Source organism: Zonotrichia albicollis, chromosome 25 (assembly GCF_047830755.1).
Source record: "Zonotrichia albicollis isolate bZonAlb1 chromosome 25, bZonAlb1.hap1, whole genome shotgun sequence".
Classification (NCBI taxonomy): Eukaryota; Metazoa; Chordata; class Aves; order Passeriformes; family Passerellidae; genus Zonotrichia; species Zonotrichia albicollis.
In genome coordinates this window covers 5,794,189-5,820,224 of record NC_133843.1, presented here as the reverse complement: position 1 = coordinate 5,820,224, position 26,036 = coordinate 5,794,189, and the positions used below count along the sequence as shown (strand labels likewise).

The 26,036-nt window shown below is 50.5% G+C and overlaps 1 protein-coding gene across 5 annotated transcripts; it reads right to left on the bottom strand.

Moving 5' to 3' along the window:
* Positions 1-3,058: 3,058 nt before the first annotated feature.
* Positions 3,059-25,856, bottom strand: DDI2 (DNA damage inducible 1 homolog 2). 5 transcript variants are annotated; one of them, XM_005496231.4, is made up of 10 exons: positions 25,651-25,855; positions 21,197-21,326; positions 20,040-20,270; positions 18,139-18,265; positions 15,912-16,039; positions 15,274-15,402; positions 14,467-14,570; positions 13,433-13,622; positions 9,332-9,394; positions 9,109-9,247 (listed from the first exon to the last, which is right to left on the bottom strand). In XM_005496231.4, exons 1-9 carry the CDS (start codon positions 25,786-25,788, stop codon positions 9,378-9,380), a joined length of 1,194 nt encoding a protein of 397 aa, XP_005496288.1. In that variant the 5' UTR covers positions 25,789-25,855; the 3' UTR covers positions 9,109-9,247; positions 9,332-9,377. The 5 variants fall into 5 exon arrangements, with proteins under 5 accessions (XP_074414975.1, XP_074414976.1, XP_005496288.1 ...); XM_074558874.1 differs by lacking the exon at positions 9,332-9,394 and having other exon boundaries at positions 3,059-9,247; positions 25,651-25,856; XM_014273614.3 differs by lacking the exons at positions 9,109-9,247; positions 9,332-9,394 and adding an exon at positions 9,411-11,326 and having other exon boundaries at positions 25,651-25,856.
* Between the last annotated feature and the right edge of the window lie 180 nt (positions 25,857-26,036).

The window sequence follows — 26,036 nt, the reverse complement described above, 5'->3', positions numbered from 1 at the left end:
CATTGCATTAAAGGGGATCCCAAGGATCAGAGCTTGTCTTGGCATGTGGGGAGGAAGGTAACTCTCTCCTGCTGAAATGTGGGGGGGACAGAGCAAATCCTGAAACACCCAAGTCTGATCACCATCAAGTCACTGGAAAGACTAAAGTCAGCTGCTTGTAAAGCAGCCCAACAGATCCCAGTTTATGCTTTCCTGGTGAGTTTTAGGATTTAAAGCATAAAGTAGAAGGCAGACGAGCTGTACAGCACCAGCAGGTACGTGCATCCATTTGCATTCCTCCTTGCTCTGGAGGCACCAGGTGCAGCATTTACACTGTGTAATCCCATGGGGGCTGGAGGGAGCTTTAAGGTCCCTTCCAACCCAAACCACTCTGGGATTCTATGGTAGAACAGACTTCCTGGTGTCCTGCTGTTTTCCTGAATGTTTTGAATGCCCCCAGTGTTTGTTTTACTTTGAGTAAAATGAGTTGGTTATAATCCCTTAAAGCCCCCACCACACAATTATGGATTTACATGGAAAATTCCCCGCTCCCAGCATTTAAACAGTTCCCATTCTCCTTAGAAAAGCTTGGGAGGATCCATCCCACTCCCACTACATCCTGGGTTGCTTCCCACCCTCTTCCCAAAAAGTTTTAACTCTTTGCTCAATATTTGCAGCCCATGTTGGCTTGGAGAACATGATCCCCAAGGAGCAGAGCCATCAGGTGCTTGTCGTGGATGGAGAGAGAGGAAGCACAGAGTGGGTCACTGAGGGGAATCACCCCCTGCAGCAAGGTGTGTTACGTGCAGGATACTCCCAAGATACTCCCTGTGTGTTACCTGCAGGATTCTCCCAAGATACCACCCCATGCTGTGCAGTCATAGGGCACCTCAGTAATGCTGCCAGTGATCTGGGGGGAAATTAAAGAGGCACAAGAAACACTTCAGGAATTGCAGGATGGATTCCAGGAGGAAAGAAAAAATTAGTATTAGGAAAACTGCTGGGTTATAAGGGTAAGTCAACAGTAAGCCCTGTGAGCACACCTCCATTTCCACAGGCACAATTGGTTTGGTTTTAAACTCCTTCCCATTTCCATTTGTTAACAGAGACTGGGAACCAGACATTCCTTTGGCAGTGGCTGTTGGGAGGGATTTCAGTCACCAGCCACTCACATCCTTGTGTTTGACTCAGTGCTTTATTGGCAAGCACACAGCACCTTGTAATTAGCACAAGTGGTTGCTGCAGGTAATTATGTCACAGTCTAGTGGTCACTTCCGGGGGTCCCAGCACCCCCAGTTACCCCAGGGAATGAGGCACAGCAGATAATCAATGTAAGGTCACAGTGAATGAAAAGCCAGGTGGGCCAGCAGGATTTCCCAAATCCCATTTTGGTGACAATCCCAGTATTGGCCCCAAATGTTCCCTTGGCAAAGCCACACCAGGCACGGGCCAGGCAGGGGCTGATGGAGGCACTGCAGAATTCCTGAGCAATGGCTCAGTCATGTTCCTGCTCTGACCATTCCTTGATCTACTGTGAGGCAGGAAATTGCATGAAGGAACACTCACCTCTCTGCATCCTGCTCTTAATGCAGCTGCTGCATCCACGGGACTGCTCAAAGAACCTCCAGCTGTTATTGTTAAACTCCAGGAACTTCTGCAGGAAGTTTATAGGAGACCTCTACTCCTAAAGGCCCACAGAATATAACCAAGGAATACATCAACTTGGAGTGCACATTTATGGCACGGGGCCTGAGCCTCTCTTGGCTGTACAAAGGCTGCAGATTTCAGGGTGCCAGTGCCCCCATTAATGGAATCCCAGAATGGTTTGGGTGGAGGGACCTTAAAGCTCATCCCAATCCACCCCTGTCATGGGCAGGGACATTTTCCACTGTCCCAGGCTGCTCCAAGCCCTGTCCAGCCTGGCCTTGGGCACTGCCAGGGATCCAGGGGCAGCCACAGCCTAACCTTGTTAAACTTCAGGACACCAGGCCAGTTCAGATTGGGACAATCCTAAACATGAACACAACCGAGCCATTAATCATAATTTTTACACATTACCAAAATAAAATCATCTTCATCAAGTAGAACAAACAAACTACTGCTCAAAGTAGTTTTGAACCAGGGCATTCAATCCTTAAATCATCTCCCAGCAGAAGAAATCACAGCAACCCTTGGGCCAATGTATGATGAGGCTGTAGCAGCCCACACATCAAACCTTCCCTTTTCCCACCCTGAGAGCTGCATTCAAATTGTTGTTTGCATGATAATGACCTCACTTAGCTCTAAGTGACACCAGCATCACGTGCAGGGCTCTGAACATGTGAGGAGGAAACCACTGCCCAGTTTGTCACGGTCACTGAATCACAACCCCTTGTGTTTGTGTCCCTCACCTGGCACCAGCACCCACAGCTCTGGTTAGCAGGGATTTAAAATGGCCAAAACCTCAGGGCTGTTACAAGGAAAAGTGGAAGTTTTTCTAGATTTGAATAAGGAACTGTGGGGCATAGTCACTAACTTAGGGTTAGTGACTGTGCCCCAAGTTTCAAAGGAGGAATATCCTCTACACCTCCCTACCAAAACCTGTTCTACTATGTGACACTAAGAGAATGGGACTGCAAAAAATCTATTTCTAACTAAAACTCTAATGAGCTTTCCAGGGCTTTAAATCCCAATTTTTTTAATGTCCCAAGAAATTAGCTTCCAGCTCCAGAAAAATAAATCTCCATCTGCTAACTGGGCTGGAAGTGAGGTATTCAGGTAGGAGACAAGGAGTGTCCCACTCACTTTCCCAGCAGACAGGGCCATGGCCAAGTGCTACATTTTATGTTTACTCAGATGCTTTCCCAAGTCCTTCATGAAGGACCCAACAGCCCATCCCCAAAGAAAGGGAATACAGGAATTTCTCAAGTCTGTTCTCAGGCCTTCCCAATCTCAATAATTTTACCCACAGATTTCTACTCATTCTGTTCAAAATGACAGCATTTATGTTACAGAAAATCCACTGGCCTTGGGAAAAAAAGGCACTGAAGAATTTGAGTGCAGAGCTGCCAACCTCAGAAATACAGACAGACCAACCAAGCAGCATTATGATAAAGTGTTTATTCATTTTTTTTTAAATATCAAATTTTTTTTACACATAATTTGTTGATAAACAGTCCCCCAATATTAAAAAAAAATCAAAAAAGAATCAAGTGTGTATTACTTTGGGCAGAACCACATCCCATTGATGACACACCCACTCCTCTCTTCAGCCGCCTGCGAGGCTGCAGCGTGTTCAGCCCACGAGAGTCAATGACACAAAACACAACCAGCTTTAGGATTCCTGAGTATTGATTCCCTCAAGTTCCCTACGTGAGTCTGTAAAACTCTGAAGCATCAGTCAAAGTGTGACCCAGCCCCCTGCGCTCTGGGTCACGGACTAAGCCTCATCTACACAGTGCAGGAAGAAATCTCGAGCGCTCAGAGGGGAATGATGGACATGGAACTGACCTCGTTTCCCAGGCTGACTTCCGAGAGAGGCAGGCAGAAACACCTCTGGATTTCTCCTCTTTGAATTTCTGTTAAGAGTTCTGGGGAGCTGTTTGGCAGGAAGTCCAAGTCTGGTGAAGAAACCTCTAGGACCTGCTCCTCCTTTTGTTCATCAATGGCATAGTTTTACAGAAAACTGATCTGAAGTTGAGCATTCAGCAAGTACACTTAAATATTGCTACTTTTGAGGAGAGGAGACAGCAAGAGGGAGACACAGAAGAGGGGAACATGGAGGACAGACAAGGTTAACAGTCCTGGAGACCGAGTGTCTACATAGAAAAGTTAAACATACACAGCAAGGAGGCAGAGATTGTCACGGTAACAGCGTAGCTCAGCTCTGTCCTGCAGCAGGTAAACAGGCCAGGAACAGTCATCAGGAATATTCCCTCCTCTTGTCAGAATTACCCATGCCCAGAAACTTCCAGATGTTGGGATTCCACTAAACATCACCCCTGTGTTCACCTGTGGCCTCGTGTACACAAACACGCAGTCACCAAGAGGCCGAGTGAATTCCTTCGGTATTTTTAAGGAAAAAAGTAAATCTCAGAGAGCAGGAGTGGTTCAGGGCACACCCACAAAGAAGCTCTACAGGCCCACCTGGGTCCCCACAGGTGCTGGCAGCTTTACAAAGCAGCTTCAGAGCTCTGCTTTCCTCTCTAGAGCTGGACTGCCATGGTGAAATCCTTTGTTAAGTGATGTGAATTCAGGACACTGCAGCAGTGGTTAATGAGGAGGGAGAAGAGAAAAGAACAGAGTGCCTGATTTTAGGCTGGAATACCTGGCTCCTTGGAAACCTGCAGAGCTGCTGGTGGCACCTCCATGCCCTGCTGTAGCCAATAAGCCACAGCACTCTGCCATCCCTCCTCTCCTATACAAACTCCCACTCTGAGGGCCAGGTCAGCACAGGGAGCAGTGAGGGACTGCTGGAGGCTGAACAGAGGATGTGCATGCAGCAGAGAGGACACACGTTGAAACAAAGACAACTTTCAGACAGCGTTGGCTAAGCACACATTCTGTTACATTTTATTTTAACCTGAAGTACTCACCACTGCCCCAATGTTATACTACATCTTGCTCCTAAAAAAATTATTCACTAATTTAGCAGCACATAGCCATTCACTCAAAGCAATGCTTGGAAATGAAGAGATTTAAATCACCAGGCTTGGACCTACTTGATAAAAGAGTTTTAGAGATATTTATCAGTTGGGGGTCAGGGTTTGTTTCTAGCAGTCTGGGGAGAGTTACCCACGGAATTCTAGCACTATGGATAAATGCTTCCATACAGCTTTGGCAGAAGGGTGGGATTCAAAACTTATATTTGACAAGGAATAAAAGTGAGCACTGAAGCAGATTGGCTGATGCTCTAAAGCTTTTATAGCATAAATTCTGTATGTGCAGCCTAAGTCAGCGTGGCCGTGAGAGCAGAGCCTGTCACCAGCTTGGTGCAGAGCAGCACCACGTGGGCCAGCTGAGCAAGGGCTCCTGAAACAGAGAGAGAGACACAAGGGGCCAACGCTGAGTGGCCAACACTGAGTGGCCAACGCTGAGTGGCCAACACTGAGGGGCCAACATTGAGTGGCCAACATCTGCTGCTCCAAGCAGCTGGCAGTACATCCACACAGAGGCAACGGGTGCAGGTTCAGCTCTCCCCCATCCAACAGAGCCAACCTGCCCCTGGCTCCTGTGTTCCTTTGCTCCCAGGGCCACCTCACCAAGCCCTGCAGTGTGAATCAGGAGCAGATTCAGCCATCTGAAGTCATTTTGGATCTGGGAGCCTCATTGCTGCTGCTTCTGATGGTGAAGCAGATGCAGACAGGAATGGCTCTGATAGATCCTAAAGCTTCTAAGGAGACCTGCTGACACTGTGCTCCTGTACCAGCCCAAGCCTGCCCTTCACAGAGGGGCTCCTGCTGATGTGAGGTGCTCATTGGAAGGAGAATATTAAACCAAACCTTCAGCAGGGGTAACTCTGCCACCTGCCCGGTGAAGATGAGGAAGCTGCAGTCTGGCCCCAGTACCTCATTTTGAGCTGAGCCTCAAGTGAATCACTGGGTGCTGCCCCAGACAGCCAAGCACAGCTTCCCTCAAGGTGCAGTGCCTGCTGCTGCCATCACAAGCAGAGGGATGTAAGCCAAACCTGTCTGGGAGCTCCAGGTCTGGATGGTACTGTCCCAGCTCATGGGGAAGCTCCATTTGACAGCAGAATGCCTTAAAGCCCTTTATTACTCCAGAGGATCTCCTGGCTGCCCAAGTGTCTGAGGCAAATCTGACACCAGCACTCAATGACAGCACAGACTCCTGGGAGGTGACAGATGAAACCAAATCGGTGTTTTTAAATGCCACCTGCACAAAAACAGCCCAGCACACACACAGGAGACCTGCTCAAGCAACAGGGAACACAAACACCAGGACACAGGCCTGAGACAGCCACAAGACCACATGGAAGCCATGAACAAAAACGTGTCTGGTGCTGCTGAGCCATTGCTCCAGGTTTAGCTCAACGTGTCAAGACAAACACCAAACACGAAGCCACTTCTGAGATTTGCAAGTGGGACTGAACCAAAGCTCCTACTTAAAATTTTGTTTCCCCAGCCCTGACAGAGCATCACAAAGGAGTTCTTCCCCCTCAAAAGAGCATCTGGAAAGGGCTTCCTACAGCACAGCCTCGGTGAGGCCTCACTGCTCAGGGGACTCACCAGAGGTCTCCCAGAAGGCCACGATGGTTGTAACGCAGAGGCCACATCAGTGCATTTGCTCTGTGACCCTGCTGGGGAGCCCTGGCTCTGGAGGAGGTGTCAGAGTCAGATCAGCACCCCCAGGCATGCACAGCCACCAACCAACCCCAGACATCCAGACAAACCACAGCAAAGCAGATTCCTCCTTCTTCTGATCACAGCCCTGCGTGGAGCCACTGAGATGAAGTTCACTCCTCCCCGGGCACAGGGAGATCTGGAGCCGTAACACACAGCTGGTTTGTTAAACAAATTCACCATTAAGGTTAAGCCTTAAACTGGTTGAGCTTGTTCTTTTTGCATGAGGAAAAACATGATGTGGGCAAGGCTAGAACAAAATGTAAATACTCCTTCCCCCCCCTCCCCTCCCCTTACAGTTAATACCAGCACATCTCCAAATAAGTTAAAATGTATCTTATAAGTTTTGGTAGCACCAAATTCTATCCCTTCCCTTCTTCTATCCCCATGTTGTAAACTGGAACACACTGGCCCAAGAGCATCACAGAATATTCTGAGTTGGAAGGGACACACAAGAATCATTGAGTCCAACTCGAAATCAAAGCATAAAAGGGTTTGGCAAAAATAAGCATCAGCCTTCCCCATGCACACACAAAAACCCACACTCCCAAAAACCCCCTCACTCCTCTGGCAAAAGCCTTACACATCCAGGAGCATTTACACACCTTTAGTAGCTTCCAGAATAATCTCAACAGCTGGATGTTGGGTTCCAAGGAGCTGCAACACATCCAGAGCCCACGCTGGACCCAGTGTGCACCTCCCCTCCTGTGCACGTGTGGCCAATTCCCATCACAAACTGCTTGTGCCTGACAGGGCAGTGAGCACAGTGGCTGCTGCTTTTTATTCGTAGCATTGGAGGTTATTCTAAAATTGTACATTTAAATAAAACTAGTAGTTTTAATCCAGTATGCATGATTAAAAGCTATCCTGTCCACACAATGCAAGGACGTTTTCTTTCCTTTCAAAGCCCAAATCTAACGAGTGAAACAGAAGAGATGTGTTACTTTGGCTGCAAATAATTAAAAAAATCTGTCTCAACATTCTGCTCGTCCATTGTGGTGTGTAATTGAGATACTCCTGTAGAAGAAAAGATCCCCCAGTCAGCTCCCTCTTCCACAGTTACGTGGGGACAACGATGCTCTTGGCTAGCAAAATGAGAAGAGCAAGATCTGCATTTCCACCCGCTTGTTCCAGGGCCTGGAGAGCTTCCTGTGGGGTAAAACCAGCACCAAGGATCCGGTCGACATCAGCCACAGGGAAAGCAGGGGGTGAGGAAGCCCCTGCTTCAGTCAGTCTGGTGTAGGCAGCTGGGGGGCTCAGCAGTGGTTCCTCACTGCCACCCAGCAGCCACGGACCTGCAGGAGCAGCACTGCCACTTCTCCCAGCACTGAACAGGCCCTGAGTATCCTCTGGTGCTCCTTCACCCGCAGCAGGTGTGGAGGAACCAGGCGTGCTCTGCTGCAAAGCTGGGCTAGGTGCACTCTGAGAACCTCCTGCCAAACCCTCCCTCTGCTCTGGGCTCTGCTGCTGCCCAGGGCTGGCTGCAGAACTCAGCACGCCCACATCGCTCTTACCTGAGCCCTTCTCTCCCTCTAAAGCTCCCGCCCCGAGCACAGGCTGCCCAGCACTGAGGGGCCCGCTGCTGATGTGCTCTCTGCCACAATCACAGGGCTGCCTCCCCTCTGCTTCTCCACCCTCAGGTGTTGTCTCGGGGAAGGAACAGCTCTGCTCCTGGCTGGCTGGATCCAAGCCTTTCTGCTCACCTTCAGCAAGTCCCTTCTGCTGCACTGCTGGCTCTCTCTGAACCGTTTCCAGCTGGGAGACTTCTTCTGAGGCAAGGATCTTGCATTCTCCTTGCCGACTGATAACCAAGAGTTTGTGAAGCTCTTTCAAGGCTGATGCTAGAGGGAAACATTGCTCTTCTGAAGGTCTTCCTGCATCCATGTCCAGCTCTTGGGTGCTGGAGGGGGAAGAGCTGTCTGCTGCCAAATTAGCTGACTTGTGATACTCTGCAGGAATTTCACTGGCGCTTTCAGACTGCAGGACATCCCTGGTGGGAAGGGGATCACTCAAGGAGGACGGAGACTTGAGCAACTCCACCTCCATGGAGAGAGCCTCTGAGTTCAGGCTGGAAATATGTCTGTTCTCAGTCTGCTGCCTTGCTGAGCTCTGTGTTTCAGCTGCAGCCTGCTCCACTGCATCTATTTCCATGGAGGCTTCCATGTGCACATGGCTACAGGAGGCTGACAGGTGGATACTCCCTTTCACACAGGAAAGAGCTGCTCTCTCCAGTTCATCTCTCATTGCCATGGGAGGATTTTCTGGCGGTTTGGCTTCAGCCACAGGAGGTTTCTCAAGCCCACCAACACAGCAAGGAGGTTCTGGGTCAGTTGTCTCAGTTTGCTCCTCAAGATGTTCCTTTTCTGGCTCTTTGCACATCTGATGGTCTGTGGGAAGCTCATGTTTTTGCTCCTGCTTTGAAGACAGACAGACATCTTTATCCTGCTTGTGCTTGGCAGCAGTGTCATCCAAATGGACTTTTGTCACTTCCAGAGGATGTTCCTGACCATGATCTTGTTCTTTATCACATTCCTTTAAAATGTCAGCTCTAAATGTTTCTTTGAGTGTCTTCTGTGAAAGGCAAGCTGGACTGGAGCAGGTTCCATCTCCGGTGTGCAGAGAGGGGTCATTATTTGCCAAGGAAGAGCTTTTGGAATGATGCTGTAATTCCAGAGCAGGTTCTTTTCCTGGGGTTATCTGGTGTTCAGGTGAAGAGTCAGAAGTCTCGACGGCTCTAGGATCAATGGGCTCTGCAAGGCTGGATTTGGATGAGCAAATTGAAGCAGGGGCAGAGACAGAACGATCAAGTAACTGATTTGTGGGATTAGAGATCTTGGAATTTAGTCCTGAAGACTGGACTGGATTTTGAAACCCATCAGAAGCTGGTAATGAGGGCATTTCCAGTGAGGTAGTTTCTTTGTCACTATTCTCTATGGAAGACAAAAGGAAAGGAGCAGTCAGGACACAGCAGAAGCACCGGGGCAGCACAAACTGGAACGGGTGGCTCTAAATACCTGGTCTGTGGCCCACTCCAGCTGCAGTAAACACACACTACATGCATCAAGGCTTCCGACGCTCTGTTTGGATTAGGAAACAAACACACCAAACTCGTGTTAGCATTCAGAGCACACACCATGCATGGTTACAGTCCTGCACAGCTCCCTCCTGACTGTCCAGCACAGCGGCACCGAGGCTGCAGGAGCTCCTGCCTCCCACAAAGGTTCTGCTGGCAAATCTGGCACACCAAGGCAAGAATAACCCTGCCAGAGCACAGTTTAAAGGCTGTTCTGTACTGGCTATGGCACAGAGCAGTCTGTGGGTGATACCAGACACTTGGTAAACTCTACACAATATAACAATGTGTCTCGTGCTGTACTTGTTTGTTCTGCCTTTGGCTGGAGATACTCAGGAGACACATTTCAGAGATATGGGAACTGAGATGGCAACACAGTTCTTGGGTTGTGCTCCCAGCAGTGCCATCAGACCCGAGAGAAGGTGTCCAAACACCAGCTGGCTGCAAAAGGGAAGTGTGAGATTGTAGGGGGAAAGAAATCCCCCAAAAGAACTGCTGCCCAAGGCTGGGAAGAGCAAAGCAAAGGAGAAACACCCAAAAATCAAGCTCAGCTTACAGTTTCCTTGTCCTCACAGAGAGCAGATGAACTGCAGGTCTCTATCAGAAGCACTGAACGCTGGCTGTGGTTATCAGGGGAGATTAAGTGACCTTATCTTGCTGACAGTCTGATCTCGCTGATGTATCAGCACCCCAGCACTCGTTCAATCACTCACAGGACCTCTGCAGGAGGGCCTGTCCTGGCCCCACAGATCACACACACAGGCTCTGTGATTTGCTGCCCTTCCCCTTCCCAAACTCAGTGCTCCTAAACACACCCCACTGGTTTGCCTGGAGTCTCTTTACAGAGTACTGGGGCACAGCTTGCCATGCCTACACCTCCAGCCACAATCCCGTTAAATTCCACAACACAACAGAAACCTGCCTGTCCTCAGCCTTCTGTTCTCTGTTCCTTTTATTCTCTGTTAACTCAAACCAGTGCAGCACCTGCTGTGACACCACCCCACTGCTCATCTTTCCTAAGGGTGGCAAAGAGCTTTGTGACAGAGGATATGCATGAAAACCAGAGGGATCCTTTCTGTTTCTGTGTGGAATGATTACATTCATGTCTCTGCTCCAAACCAGCCCTTCAGGGAGGAAGCAGAACTGTCTTTTGACCTGCTGGATCACTAATTAGGGTATGATCAGACACATCAGGGATTTGCACTGAGGTAGCAGCAGGAGCTGGTTTTCCATTAAGTGTCATCCTTCTCCTGGGGTAGATGTAACAGTCCCAGCCCCACCAGGGATATTGATCCAGCTAAAACCAGGAACAAACTCTTCCCCACAAAGTGCATCATCAGGGATAAAGCCCTCTCTGTACCCAGAACAGCCTGAGCTGTTTGTGGTGGCACTGACTTGGACTGAGGCTGCCTGGATGCAAAGGTGTGTGTGGGATGAGCTGCCTGGCTACAATTCCTCCTCAGCAAAACAGCTCCAGTTTTGCTGCCAGGTTTGTAAATGCTCCATGATCACTGAGTTCCCCAGTGGTGGGAAACGGGCACAAAAGAGCATCAAGCCCTCAGAGGTAAATAAGGATGTGGAGGTCCTGGATCTCAGTGAACCCCACCACCACCTCAGCTGCCTTCCATAAATGCTGAACCATCAGCAAAGCAGCTGACAGAAATCATGAGGCTCCCTAAAGTGGACTTCAGGGGATTAAAGAAAGCTCAAGGATAATCCAGGTGCATTCAAACAAGCACTTTAATAGCCTCCAGGTGCAGGCAGCCATTGGTGTTGTACCATCTCCTGGAAGGCAGCAAAAATTGCTCCAGTTATAAAAGAACACACGTGTTGTGGGGAGCTGAGCGTCTTTGGAACTGCATCACTTTCTCTTTCTGTCCTTCTTCCGTTTTCTCTTTTTTCCTTTCTTGGTTCTCTTGGTACCACCTAGCAGCAACTCAAGTTTTGGAAGAGAGAAAAAAGGAATGTGCTGACATTTTAGGATACAGCCAAGAAAAGCCCATGGGCCAGAGGCCAGCACTGTGTCTAGAACTGTCAGGGCTGTCACAGTCAATCTGAACAAGAGCCACTTTAGATCTGTGCCTCAGTGTTCTATGGGCACTAAGTGAACACACAGAATGGATTTCCTATTCCCATAAATCTTTTACATTCCTCAGCATCAACACAAAGTGTCCAAGTGCTGAACAAAGCCTCGTGGTCCTTAGAACCATATGTTGTACATAAGCAGCTTGGATTTAATTCATTTCAGGCACTTTTCTGTTTAAAAAACTTGTCTAAAATGCTTTTATTGTAAAGACTCATAGTTTGGGCTGAGGTTTGCTTGTTATTTAGTTCTCTTTCAACTGAGAACTAAATTTAACCAACCATAATATCTGCAAAGCCTCATCCAAAGTGGAAATATATTCTGAAAGCTAACCCAGGCTCCAGGTTTTCACAGGAAAGAACTGATATTTCCACCTTCCAGGCTGTGGGCACAGACAAAGCCCAAGCTCTGAGCCTGACCTTCAGCAACACCAAAACCCCATCACAAGGTCAAACCCATGTTTGTGTTTCTCTCTGCTGGCTGCAACTTCAGTTAACAAACATTCAAATTTGGCTAGCAAAGTCACACATTTAAACTATTTCTTACTGATTCATTAAAGCCAGACCTTCCTTCTGAGGTTTTTTACATTTCTGGAAAACTTATATTCTTAGGATGGAAGAAAATGGGCCAAAGGGAGCAATAAGTGCAGTCCTGTGCTTCCCTTAATGTAATCAACTTCTTGTTATTTATAACTAACTGCTTACTCTTTGGGTTGTGAAACAGTAACTGGGAGGTGTTAAAGAAAAATTTCAGTGCATTTCAACTAGATATATATATATATATATATATATATATATATATATAGATACATATATATAAAAATTTTAGTATCTAATAGACATATAAATATACATATAATATATGGTTAAATCTTTTTTTCTCATTTCAATTTTAAATATGGGCATGCTAGAGTCTTAAAATATTAGCAAGCAAAATGTTGAAATCAACTTGATCAGCCTAAACCTGACCCAGCAAAGAGTTCTACATGTGTGTAGGAAGCAGAATTTACTGTGTTCTTTCAGAGGGAAAATGAGCAGTAAAATTCAAAGGTCTCTAGAGAACTCTTGGATATAAAATGTTATCTTTAAAAGTTTTGGAAAAGGCTTAAGGAATATACCCTGAGGTATTCACAGCTTCTCTGGAACAGCAGGGAAAAAATAATGACTTTCCCCTTCAGCTAAAAACTGAACTAAGGGGGGAATTGAACAGAAAATTTGAGTTTCAGACTGGTTTTGGCTCATAGTTCAGCTTTCAGCTATTTGGCTGAAAATAAAATCACTTCGCTCAACTTTGCAGCCACCAAAGCTCCACGTGGCCATCTGTGCAGCATTTGGACTCTAGGGACACTGGGAACAGAACTGCAGGAGGGTGAAAGTTCTCTTTGCAGGTCATATTTAAGGCTGAGGATGTGAATTCAGCTTTTGAACTTCTGAGCAACTGCAAGGAGGCAATTCCCCCTCCAAGGGCACGAGCACCATTGCAGGGAAAAACGCTGAAATAGTGCGAATTCTAAAAATTGTCATGAACTTTTGTCACTGCTACAGCTGCTCTATTTTTCGTGGTGCAGCCAATAAGAGCAGGGTTTTGGGAGCCTCCCCAAAGCTGCAGCAGCAGCACAGCTGAGCCACGGCCCTGCTGGGCACTACAACGTGATCCCAGCCACAGAGAACCATTAACCTCCACAGCTTGAGGGCCAGGAAATCAGAGCAGGTGGGAAGCTGCAGGGAGAGCATCAAATAAACAGCTCACAGCCCTGAATGCCTCCATGCAGGTTCTGCAGCCCAGAAAGGAAGAGAGAAGTGCACTCAGAAGCCACAAGCAAGAATAAAACCCCTTCTCTCCACCCTTTACTGGCTGCTGCTGCTCCCAGGAGCCGGAAGGGGAACAGCTCACAGACATCCTGACATGCAGCAGAAAGAAATGCACAGATTCCTGTTTCAAGCAAGCTCCTGCTGGTACCTGCTTCCTCTACGGATTTCTGTATTGCCTCTGCGAGCTCCTGGTCGGCGATGTCCTCGGGCCGCACGTCGTCGCGGCCCGCGCCGTACGCCAGGCGCGCGCACTCGGGCAGCTCCCCCTCGGGCAGGAAGGAGGTCTGAGAGCCCGTGGTGCCAATCACCAGCACGTTCTTCTTGAGATCAATGGAGCACTGCAAGAGAGCATCCAGATTACAGTGACATTAAGGGGTCACTGGGGTGAGAGAAGGACGAAAATCTTGTTCCTTGAGCAGAAGGCTTGATTTATTGATGTATGATATATAGTACATTATAACTATACTAAAAAGAATAAAGAGAGAGCTTGCAGAGACTGCCAAGCTAAGAATAGAATAGAAGGAAGGAATAACAAAGTTCTGTGTTCAAGGAATCTCCCCTGAGCTGCTCCTGTGATTGGCCCTTAATGGTACACATGGAAGGAGAGCCAATCACAGGAACCCCTGCCACATTTTCACAGCAGCCAATAACAATTTGTTTACATTCTTTTTCTGGGGCTCTGCTTCCCAGAAGAGGGACAAATCCCAAAGAAAGGATTTCTATGAAGAAATGTCTGCGACACATCCACATGTCAGGGCCTGCAGAGAGCCAGGTGGCTCCCAGGGATGAAGGGAGACACAGGGTCAGGCAATCCATCTCCAACGGACGGCTCGCAGCACGTAAGGGTGGGCCAGGAGTATCAGCTCTAACCAAAGGGCCCTGTCTGGCTCAATTTGTAATAAATCATTCTGTTGGAAAGCTCTGAGCATCTTTGATCAGAGCAAAAAGCTCCAGGCAGCAGCCAGACACCCTAGAGCTGTCCATGATGGATGTGCTTCCAGGCTGGAAGATAATCCACCATCAACTCTCCCCAGGAAAATCCCATGAATTCACAGGCCAGGCGTGCACAAACTTCAGATGAATTCACAAACTTTAGATGTGCCTGAGAACCTCCTGTCCTTTTGTTGCACGTCTCACTAAACCTGCAAGAGCCAGGTAACTGTTTAAAAGAGGTTTTGATACCTGATGCCTCTTAAGCATATCCAGTCCTAGGAGCATGTCCATGGGCTGCTCTTCAAGGATTGAGAAGGAGCACGCCAGGAAATCCCCTTCGATCTGCACCTGAGCTGAAACACAAGGCAGAGAAGTTCCCACTACAGCACAACAATCTGATTTCTGCTCTTCCACTTGGGTCTGGGAGAATCTGAAACCAGCACTCGGATGCACCCTTTTGGTCACAGAAAGTGTGGCCCTGTGCAAGCCCCAGGACTGCCAGGCCTGCCATGGTCCCAGAGGAATTATTTTAAAAGCTGATGTGCCTGAGAACCTCCTGTCCTGCTTCTCTGACCCTCCAAGCTTGAGGGCTGCAAACAGTTTGTTAGAGCACAAGTCTAAGCAGCAGCAACAGCAACAGAATCGATTTTTTGGTAATAAGGGCAGTGTCCTCCATCCAGAAAAGCTGCACAAGAGCACAGAGGCTTTTCTTTCCAAAGGAACAGCAAACACTGCACTGTGTGAGCTTCCTGAGCAGCTCACCCTGCCCAGCAGTGCCACCTGAAACAGGGAAGGTCGTGGTGTTTCACATTCACCTCGGGTTTTGCCCCCAGAGAACGTGTCCTGTGTGTGCAGGAGCTGGGACTCACTGAACCCAAGTGTTACAGCATTAAATGAGACAGAATTCCGTGCCCAAGACAAACAAACACATTGCAGATGCACTTTGATTTTACTCTGCAGGAGCTCCTAGCAATTACAGCACCAATCCTCAGTGCCAAGAGTGCAGGAAATGCAGTCAAACCCTGCTAAAGCTGCCCCAAAAATGCCAGTACTTACCTAAGTGCACTCTGCCAATGATTTTCTGTGTCCCCACACCCTTGGCAATGCCAGCCCACCGCCGATCCACCAGCCTCATGATGTTGCACCTTTCAGCACAGGCTTGGCTCATGATGGTCATCTGGGCACCTGCCATTAACAGAACTGGTGTTAAATCCTGATGGCTCAGCACAAACTTGTATTTTCTCCTGGAAGAGCTGAAGATCTGGCACTCAGGGGCTGGGAAACCAACCCACCTGCCCCAGGGGATAAAGGCTTCCTGTGAATCCCACTGTGCTGACCTGGCTGCCCACACACAGCTCAGCACTGACCATTACTGTAGGGATGGAACAACCCCAGGAACTTCTCCTTGCAGGATGTGGGTGGGAACTACCATGTTAAAGGTGTGTGAAATCTCCCTGCCTGTAAAATGAGATAAGACACACACAATGGCAGAGACCTTCCAGGCATGGAAGTCCCAGGAGCCCTAATCCAGGGTGTTCCCACACTGCTTCTCCCCACAATCTGCTCTGGCTGTGCTCAGGGTTCAGTAAAATGCTCCACAATCTTGTCATGCATTGCTTTATTGTAGGATATTTTGGGGAAACTACTGGAATGTTGACTGTTGCCCTCAGTGATGGAGAGTGTGGAGAAAGCACCTGAGTCCACAAAGGCTTTCACGGGGTGTCCATTGACTTTGCAGTTGATGTAGAGCATCACCACCTGCCCAAAGCTCTCGGGTGCCTCTTCCATTGCTATCGTCATGTTCTCTTCAATGTTTTGTTGCCTGAATTTTGTGGAGAAGAGAGAGACCAAAATTTCAGTCACCTATTCTTTGTAACATCCCTGTGATTCACAGACAGACCTGGAAATCCCACCTGCTGCTGCTCACCTTACAAACACACATTTAAACCACTGCTTCCTTAGTGAAACACAGACCTGGGAGCTGAAGATTGCCAGGAATGATCTCAGCTGAGCCCAGAGACAGTGAGTCACTGCCCAGCAGCCACTGCCCCTTCCAACCCCAAGCTCCTGACAGCCTTGTGTTGCCAACAGGAACCCCATGTCCATGTTAACCTGGAGAACTCAGAGAAAAAACCTGTGGATTCATTAGTCATGCTGAGGGTACACGGAGGTGTTGCCAATAGCTACATCACTGGAATCCCACACAGCAGCTGAACATTCAAACCCTCAGGTTTCCCTGGTATCTTTCCTTTTCCAGGCATAGCAAAGGAGGGAGGTGAGCAAAATAGCAGAAAGAACACCACCACAAGCACCAGCCCTTGGTGTAAATTCAAGCCAACAGAAAAAATGCTCTTCAAGAAATCCCTCACAGCCCCAGGATAATCTTGCAAGTGATGGGCATCTGTAGTGACTGCATTCAAAACTGCTTTGTCTCCCCAAAAAGGGAAAAGGCTTCAATTCTGATACCATTTCGTTTTTCACTGATGGGGTGTGAAATCTGGGGATGGCTCAGCCCAAACAGCTGCAGAACCTTGGGCACAACCCCTTTATCTGTCCCTCATCTAAGGAAGAAGGGAAGCGTTCCTGTGCTCTGAGCAATGTTTCACTACCTACAAATATCTATTTTCTGCATTTCTGGGTGTTTATCTGGCACCAACACCTTGTCAGTTGCAATGTGAGAGCACTCCTACCACCAGTGAATTCTGGTTCTGCCCAACGACGGGTCTGTAGCAGACAGACACTTTGTTATCAGGGGAAAACCACCAGCCATGAACCAACTCCAGGATTTAGCACTCAGCTGAAGAAATCAAGCCTCAGCCCAACACAATTACATCTGGAAGGCAGCAAGAGGGAGTGAGTGATGAGCAGGATGCATTTCTGCAGAGCCTCTCATCAGTGAATTAGCCAGACATGGAACAATTAGCAGGATGCAAAAGCCAATCTCGAGGGCAGCTGGGAGGAACAATGCCCTGTTGCTGTGCAGAGCTCAGCTGGGAGACAGCACCAGCCCAGCTCTTGGGCTCAAAACATGCCCCAGGCCTCAAGGGGGGATGTGCTCTCCACAAGTGCTGCAGTGAAGCAGCTCAGGCAGCTCCAAGACATCACACACACAGCACAGATAACAGTGCTGTCACCTCGTATCACACAGTCCCAGAATGGTTTGGGCTGGGAGAAACCTTAAAGCCCCCCCAGTGCCACCCCCTGCCATGGGCAGGGACACCTTCCCCTGTCCCAGTTGCTCCAAGCCCTGAACACTCCAGGGATGGGGCAGCCACAGCTTCTCTGGGCAGCCTCTGCCAGGGCCTTCCCACTCTCACAGGGAACAACACTCTGATCTCAGTGGGACACGTTTCTGGGGGATGCACCTCCATGTTCCCAAATCCCAACCTGTTGGGAATTTAGCTGCTAGAAAATGGAAAAATACAAAACCATGGCTAATTCCAAGTCCTGCACCTGCACAGATGGCAGTGTCCTTGGGCCTAGCTGTGGTGGGATAACAAACAGTGAAAGAGACATGAGAAAAGAGAGATGTAACCCCTAAGGAATGAGGAAGAGTTCATGGCATAGTTTAACCAATAGATTGCTTGGCTTACAGAATATTCATAAGCTTATTACTCGCTGTATAAGTGTCTGATGCTCTCTTCAATAAACAGAATTTGCTTATCACTCCTATTGAGTGTCTGAGTCTCCCCTCACCGACAAATGGCTGTGTCCCCAGCAAAGGCCCTCATTTCCCTGTGACACCAACCTTCCCACGTGCAAAGGTGGCCCAGAGCATTGCCCTGCACACAAACTCCATGGTACAAGGAATGTGCTTAGATTCTGCCTTCTCTGAGGAAAAAACACCGTGGATGGAAGCACAGAGCAGTTTTTCCTCCCCAGAGAGGACCCCAATGCCCACAATCCACTTTGGTTTGTTACCTTATGTCTTCTTCTATCTTGGCCTGTGCCTCGAGATCAAAGGGGTCGGCGGAATAGAGCCGGATCCTCTCCTGCTCGCGCCGGGCTCGGTCCTGCTGTTGCTCCAGCAACACCCTGGTGAATTTCTCTGCGGGAACAGGGAGATAAAGAAATGCTTTTGACTGGAAATTACTCTTGCAAATCAAATTCTGGCACAGCAAACGCTTCTTTTGATGCCAGCTGAGGAATAGACTCAGCAGCACACAGGAAAAAGCTTCCTCTGAGGGCAGCGTGGAAGGACCTCAGAGGATCAGTGGCAAACTTGGGAACCTGCCGAGATGAAAAGCAACTGGACAGAGCTCGCTCTCCTCATGTTCCTACCCAAACACTGCACAATCAAACTCAATTTCCTGGCACATACAATTTTATAGAGAAAATAATTTTAAAAACCACACAAAGGCTAATGACAAAACTCCTTTCAAACCCAAGGAACATGGCAAAAACACAGACTATAACCCCTAAAGCTGAATGCCTACCAGGAGGTGCTAGCTAGGTCTAAATGCACATTTTAAGATCCGTTTTTAGATTCCCACTTTCCAGGTGGCCTCTGGCCATGTTTTACCATTGGAATGGGGTCATGTACATCCCCAAAAGGCCTTGGCAGCCCTGGCAGCAGCTCTGGCTCAAAGGCTGTTTGTGCTCAGGGAGGTGTTGGGTATATTTGACTGTTGGATTTTTGAAATCAGGCTTCTGTACAGCAGTGCCTTCATCCAGCACAGCCACAGGGCACGGATCTCTGCAGATATTTGGGAATCCAAGCTGGAGCTGAGCTGGAGCTGTGCCCAAACGCTGCCAGCAGCAGCAGTGCAGCACAGCAAGGGAGAACCAGCCCAAAGCACTTCCTCCTGACAGCCCAATGCGGCAATTTGGGACTCAAAATGCACAACTGGGTCAAAGCTTCATGTCCACAGATCAGGCAAAGCAGCAGAGGAGCCAGTTCTGGGTGTCTTGGGCTTAACCTCTGGTTTCCTGTGCCAAGAGCAGCACCCCTGCTTAAGGTGATGGGAAAAGCTCCCAGCAAGATGCATGAAAAAGCCTGAGAGTGCAAAGAAAGCTTCAGCTCTGATATGAACTAAAGGCAGAGCTAAAAACAGAACAGGCTGACAACATGGAAGTTCCTCTCTGGTTTCCTCTAACAGAGAGAAATCACTCAGATTTAACCCTGAGAGTGGATAAAACCTCCTGCTAGAAGCTCCTTCTCTTCATTTATTTCTCCACACTCAACAGGATTTATTTCCCAACTAAACATCCTGCAGAGGTTCAGGAGCTCATCTACTGCAGCCCAAAACTCCTCTCTTTTCACACCTAAAGGACACCAGAGTTCAAATCTTTCACCACAGGGAGAACAAGGGACCAACATCAGCTACAGAAGAAGCAAAGGACGAGGTTTCAACTGTGCCCAAAACACACTTCCAAGATTAACAGAAACGTACACATTTATGACTATTTCTATTGAGAAAGTTCCTAAAAAACACAATTTCCTTGCTCTTTTCCCTCTCCCTTTCTGCAATTCACTTCCACAGCACAAGGTCACTATGGACAGAGCTGGGTTAGGAGTGTGCTGCTCTCTGCTGAGTCCCAGCTGGGCTGCAGCAAACACACCACCTTTATTGGAAAATGTGCAGTAAGGAGTATCTTAGTGTAAAAATCAGGAGCTGAGTCACTTGTGCTCACAGACACCCAAATTGTCTGTGCCTCTGATATTTCTGAGTAGGAGATATTAAAGAGGATATTAAAAATGCCAAGCAGGAGAAATACACGCAGAAATGGAGGACCTCTGCCTTGAGTGCTCCCACCTGGCACCTTTTATCTGCACCTTTTATCAAGGAATGCAGCACATCCCAGCCCCAAGCCCGGCTCACCGAGGTCCCCGCTGAGCAAGGCCTCGGCCAGGGGCGGGTTGCGCTCCTTGAGCAGGGACAGCTCGTGGGGGTTGGCCAGCAGCATCTCCCGCAGCAGGGCCGGGTTGTCCAGGCCCTGAGGGAACGAGGGCGCGTCCGGGGGCGAGGGGCGCGGCCGCTGCGCAGGGGGCGGAGGCTGCTGCGAGGATGTCCCGGGAACGGCGATGCTGCTGAAATCGATCCTGGGCAGACCTGAAAGGAAGGGCACACGTGTGGGTGCTTCGTGGTTGCAGTTCTGCTGGGAAAAGCACGGGGAGGAAGAGCTGCCCTCAATGCTGCACCAGAGCAGATTCCCTGAGCAGCAGCCACATCCCCGGGTTACTGGGTTAGCAACGCTGGCTCATTTATGTAACTGGTCTCGTCTGTCTGCCCCATTTCTAATCCCCTGAAATGCACTTGCTGACTGGTTATTCCCTGCTTCACAAACGTGAATTCCTCATGGAGGGACTACAGGGCTAAACCCAGTGGCTCTGAGGCACTTCAGAGGCTCTTGGGTTAAAGAAAAGCAGGGGGAAAAAAAAGTAGTAACACTCCTGCAGACCTGCATTGCAGGTACCCATCCTCCAGCTGAGGCAGGATGAGGACCTCAGCAATGCTCCCACGCCCTTCTCAGCCTGTGGCACCTTTCCTAGGGATATTTTATGTTGGGGATTTGCTGGGAGCAGCTGTGGAAGGCAGGACAGAGGCTCCACTCAGGCATTCCCGGAGGAGCTTTTGGCATGCACACATGATTAAGCCACGGGGTTTGGCAAGATGTGGCTTCTCAGGGAATCTGCCACAGGACAGGTTCAGGACACACATCCATAGAGGCTGGGTCTGAGCCATCTCATCCAGCACGAAGGGAACCAGTGGCTGTAGGAAACTCATACACCTTTAACAAGCCTGATCTGAACCAGTCACCTCCTCACTGCCTCCACACCTCCTCAGAGGAACAGTAAAATGGTGCTGCCTTCCTCAGAATAACACACTGCATCAGAAGCCCTCTGGGTCATTTACAATCCCCCTCGCCTCACCCCAGCCACGCTCCCCCCTCAGCCCTGTGCTAAAGGACACTGCCAGTGCCAGGCAGTGCTGATGAACCCCAGAGGCCAGGCAGAGCTGGCACGGAGCTGTCTCACCTGGGAAGCGCAGGGAGGGCCGCGGCTCCACCGTCTCCTTGTGGCGCAGGATCACCACGTCGCCGTCCTTCAAGCCATAGGAGGCCAAGGAGCGGTTGTTGTCGGTCAGCGGCCGCTCGGCATAAACGATCTGTGCCAGGAGAGCACCAGGCAGGGAAGAAGTTAAAACAAAAACAAGATGTTATTTTGTATAGGAGAAGAAACAAATCATTCCAATAAATCCTGTGGATCCATGTCAAGCTTCAGAAGGGAAGGTGTGATGTCCTCACAGGCCTGGCCTCAGGCATGTTCCTGCCTGGACAACCTGGGCTTGGGCTTGCCAAAAATCCAGCTGTGGTACCGTGGAGAAGGGCTGGTCTCCCCTATCAGAGGCCAAGATCATTAGAGGGAAGCAAGTCTTGACCAGGACTGTCTGTCCACATTCCCAAACTCCACAATTACACAAGCCACAGGCACTTTCTGCAGCGTTCCCTTTCCCCAAGTCAGCACCCACTGACCCTGGACAACTGCAGACATGCCAGCAGCACCAAGCCAGGTAGATCCAGCCCAACATCCATCGTTCTGCCTCTTGCCACAACACAGCTCCCCAGAATAACCAGTTTTACAGGGACCTTATTCATTAGCTCTGTGCTTCCCAGCTCACCCCAGTGATGCAACTCTCCAGACCCAGAGCACTCAAAGCTCTGCTCCCCACACTGCCACCAGTCCATGCAGGGAATCAACTCCTTGTGACTACAAAACACAAAGTCACATCCATTTCTACTTTGATACCCTGCTTTAACAAGGGCTCCATAGACTTAACATAAAAACACTGAGATAAAGGTGAATAACCCCCAAGGAACATTTCCATGAACATCAGACCTGTAATACCTACAGAAGCCCTCAGCTGTGGGAAAGCCCAAAATGTAACATAAGCCTGGAAGAGAAGTTCCCAGAAATGGCATCTGGCAGCACGAAGGTTTCTGTGCTGTCACTGGAGCACAGTGAGACCAGGAAGATCAGCCCAGCACCTCCTGCCCTGGCAGCAGCCCAGAGCATGGAGAACTTGGCCTAAACCCCTCAGGCACACGATCAAATTTCACAAATACCACCTTGTTTAGCCAAACCTCAGTCTGTTTGGGGCTGGAAAAGGCCAGTTCAGCAACAACACGTTTGCCACAGGTTGGGGCTGGCTGAGCCACGTGGGAGCAGCTTTGGCAGTGCTGGCAGGGATGGGCTGCAGCTCTGCCTGATGCTATCACAGGGAGCAGATCCAACAAGGTCCAAAACTCCAATCACTACCTGTCTCCAGGTCTGGCTGTCACTCCAGCAACTCCAACATCTTACACAGACTCTCCCTGCAGCACTCAGCAGTGGAGACCCAGCAGCAGCAGCACAAGGCAAGGCAGGAGGAACACAAATGACCAGAACCTCGTGGGGCAGCAGAGATTTGGGGAAACACACACGATGGAAGCAGGCACGAGTTTCCTGCCTGCTCCCCTCCAGCAGAGCGTGCAGCCCCAGCGCTGCCGCACACCCAGGTCCCTCTCAGTGGTTTGGAAGGGAGTGGCCTCCACCCCACAGCCCAGAGGCACCCCGAGGTCAGCGGGGGCTGGCAGGCCCGGCACAGCCTCTCACGTTACCGGCCCGAGGCCGCAGCACAGCCAGCGTGTCATAAATCCCAGCTGCACACCCAAATCTGAAATGGCACATTCCCTGCACACACACTCTGCAAGAGACCGGTTAATCAGTTTAAGTGAGGCTTTACCTCTGTCATCTTGCTGGGATTGGATTTATGAGCGTTCAGCCTTACATCCCAGACAATGAATTCAGCGCCTGGCACTCGCCACGTCCATTAGCAGCACAGATTAATCCACTGCTGACCCATTCTGCCCCACTCTTAAAACAAACTGATTGGATTTTGCTGCTTTTTGATTGTCTGGTTGGTGGCACCAGACACGGGTTCTTCTGGAGGTGACTCAGACAGGGATGCAGGCACCAATGGATTCGCTGTGCACAATGCCAGGGGGCAGAACCTTCCTGTGGAGCAGGGAACCCCAGGCAGCAGCGCTGGACACCACCTGCAGCCATCCATCAAGGCAACTCCTGGGCCCATCAAATATTCCTGAGCATGGCACAGATGGAGGGCACGCAGAGAAGATAAATGAGGGGAAGGAATGAAGAGTGAGGCTCTGCTGAGAGCCTCCTGTCCCCTCTCCCACAAAGCCACGGCCTCGCTGTGTGGAGGAGACTGGAAAGTCAGATTATTTCCACTCGCCTCGCCCAGCTCCTCTTATCACCACAGCCACCAGCAGCTACCTCTGTTATCTCAGACCTGTGCCCACGGCGTCCCTTGGACACCTCACAGCTCCCTGCCCCACCCCAAACTGCAGCACCCGGAATTCACTGCCCAAACCAGCAGAGAACAAGGCTGGCATTAACCCTCCTCCACAAACTGAGTGCTTTACTCCACCCTGCATGACCCTTACAACGAATTTCATCCTCTCTCGTGCCAACACAGCACCTTCAATGCAACATTTACCTTGGCTGAAGAAAAAGGGCAGAAAACAGCCAAGTTTGGTAAATGTAAAACCACCTATTTGTGATTTAACAATGCAAAATCTTTCCACACAAGGAGCTGCTTCTGTGATAACTTGTATCTTTTTAAGTTTCTCATAGAACCACTGAGGCTGGAGAAGCCCTCTAAGATCATGGAGGTGCAATCCCCACTTTGTCCCCAGAACTGAGTGCCACATCCAGGCTTTCCTTGGACACTTCCAAACCTCCCTGGGCAGCCCCTGCCAAGGCCTGACCACCCTCCTCACATGAAGAAACTCCTCCTGATGTCCAATGTGTTCTCCCCACTGAAGGTCCTCAAAACACCTCACCAACAGCAGGCAGAAGAGAAGAGAGAGGAGTGACAAATACCAGCCTGGCAAGCACGGCACGACGCGGCTCGGGATGATGCAGGGCTGGCAGATGGATGAGCAGAAGGAAGCAGAGGTGGCTACAAAAGCGCAGCGCTGCTCCCCTCGCCTGGGGCTGGCAGCACCCAAACCCCACACGGGTCAGCTGGGCTGGAAAAACTCAAACAAGGGAACTCCTGGCCAAAAATACACAGAGAAGTGACCCCTCGTTAGCCTAAACCAGACCCGGGGCTGCAGGTCACCATGACACAAGGGACAAAGGTGACAGCGAGGAGTTTATGCTCCAGTTCATGCCTGGGGATGTCAAAGCCACAGCAGAGTCCCCCATGCAGGGGTTGTCCCCAGACCTGGGAGCTCACTGGTGGCTGTGACAGCCACGGGAGGGTTGCTGGGAACCTTTGTGTGAGCTGGGTTCTCCCTTTACACCTGCCCAAAATCAAGGGGTTTTTTTCCTAAAAGAGAATCCACCCTTCCCGGATTTCCTACCCCTGCTCTGAGACTGTTTCCCTGTCACAACCAAGCTCCCATTCCAGAAAACAAGGCTCTCCCAAGGCAGAGGGAAAGCCAAACGTCAAAAACCTGCTGGGTGAGGGACAGCACAGCCCCAGGGCTGCCCCTGCACCAGCTCTTCCAGCGCTGACTAATCTTGGCTTGGCTGGAAAAACACTTTGTTAATTTGGACTGGGAAAAGGCTCGGGAAGCAAAAGCCACCACCGCCAAACTCCACAAACTCTGCCAGGCACGGCCGGCGCCGAGAGAAGGAGCCGACACCGCCCTGCCCAGGACAAGCGGGGAGGAAGGGCCAAACACGCGGGACTGAACCCAAAACATGAGCAAAGCCCAGACAGATGGCCCAGAGCCGCCCCCACACGCTGCCTCCCCCGAGTGCTGGCACACGAGCGAGCCCCGGATCCGGGCTGCAGGGGGAATTTGCTGGGAAAACCACACGGATGTGCCTGCTCGGTCCCCACACCTGTGTGGAAAAAAGGGAGGAAAAGACTCAATGTGCCCTTTCCGCCCCAGACCGGGCAGGGGTTCGATGGGATAAATAAACCCTTTCCCGAACATTTCAGCCCCGTTTCCCAGGGTTTGAGGACACCAAGGGCCCCCACCTTCCCCGCGGGCTCACTCCTGTTCCCCTCGCCCAAATTCCTGCCCCGTTGAATCCTCAAATTCCTCCGAAACCTCAACATAAACCAAACCAAAACAAACCCACATTATCTTCTCTCCTTCAGCTGCGCGGCGGGCGCGGACCGAGCCTTTCGCGGAGCGGCCCCCCTCAGGCACCGGGGGCTCGGAGCCCTCTCCCGAGCGGATTTTGAGGGAAAAGCGAGGTTTGTTTGACCCCAAACCCCAAAGGTCCGCGAGGGGAGGGACCCACCGCCTCAAACAACCCCAAACTCCGGATGGCCGGGGCGGATCCCGGATGGACCCAGCCGCTCCCAGACCGGGAGACCCCGACCCTGAGGGAGAAGAGGCACGGCCGCTCCCAGCCCGGGGGCACCGGCCGGGCCCTCCCCGGCGCTCGGGGCGGGGGCAGGCCCTGACCTGGCTCTCGGCCGCGGGGATGCCGGACTCCAGCTCGCAAAGGGCGCGGAAGTTCTGCAGCTCGAAGTCGGCGTCCACTTGCAGGTTGAAGGTGATCTCGGAGCGGTCGCGGCGCAGGCAGAACACGGTGAGCAGCATGGCCGCCCCCGCCCGGACCCGCACCCGCCGCCGCCGCCGCCGCCGTCAAGCGCCGCCGTCGCAAAGCGCCCGCCCCGCCGGTCAGGCGCCCACGTCAATCAGGAGCACCCGGCCAATCAGAGAGCGCCGATCTAGAGGCCCCGCCCCTTAACGCGCCGGCACAGGGCGGGGCCGGAGGGGCCCGGGTGTCACCGCCGGTCCCCGTGTGCCCTCTGGGCTCCCGCGTCCCCAGGGCTCTTCTGGGCTCC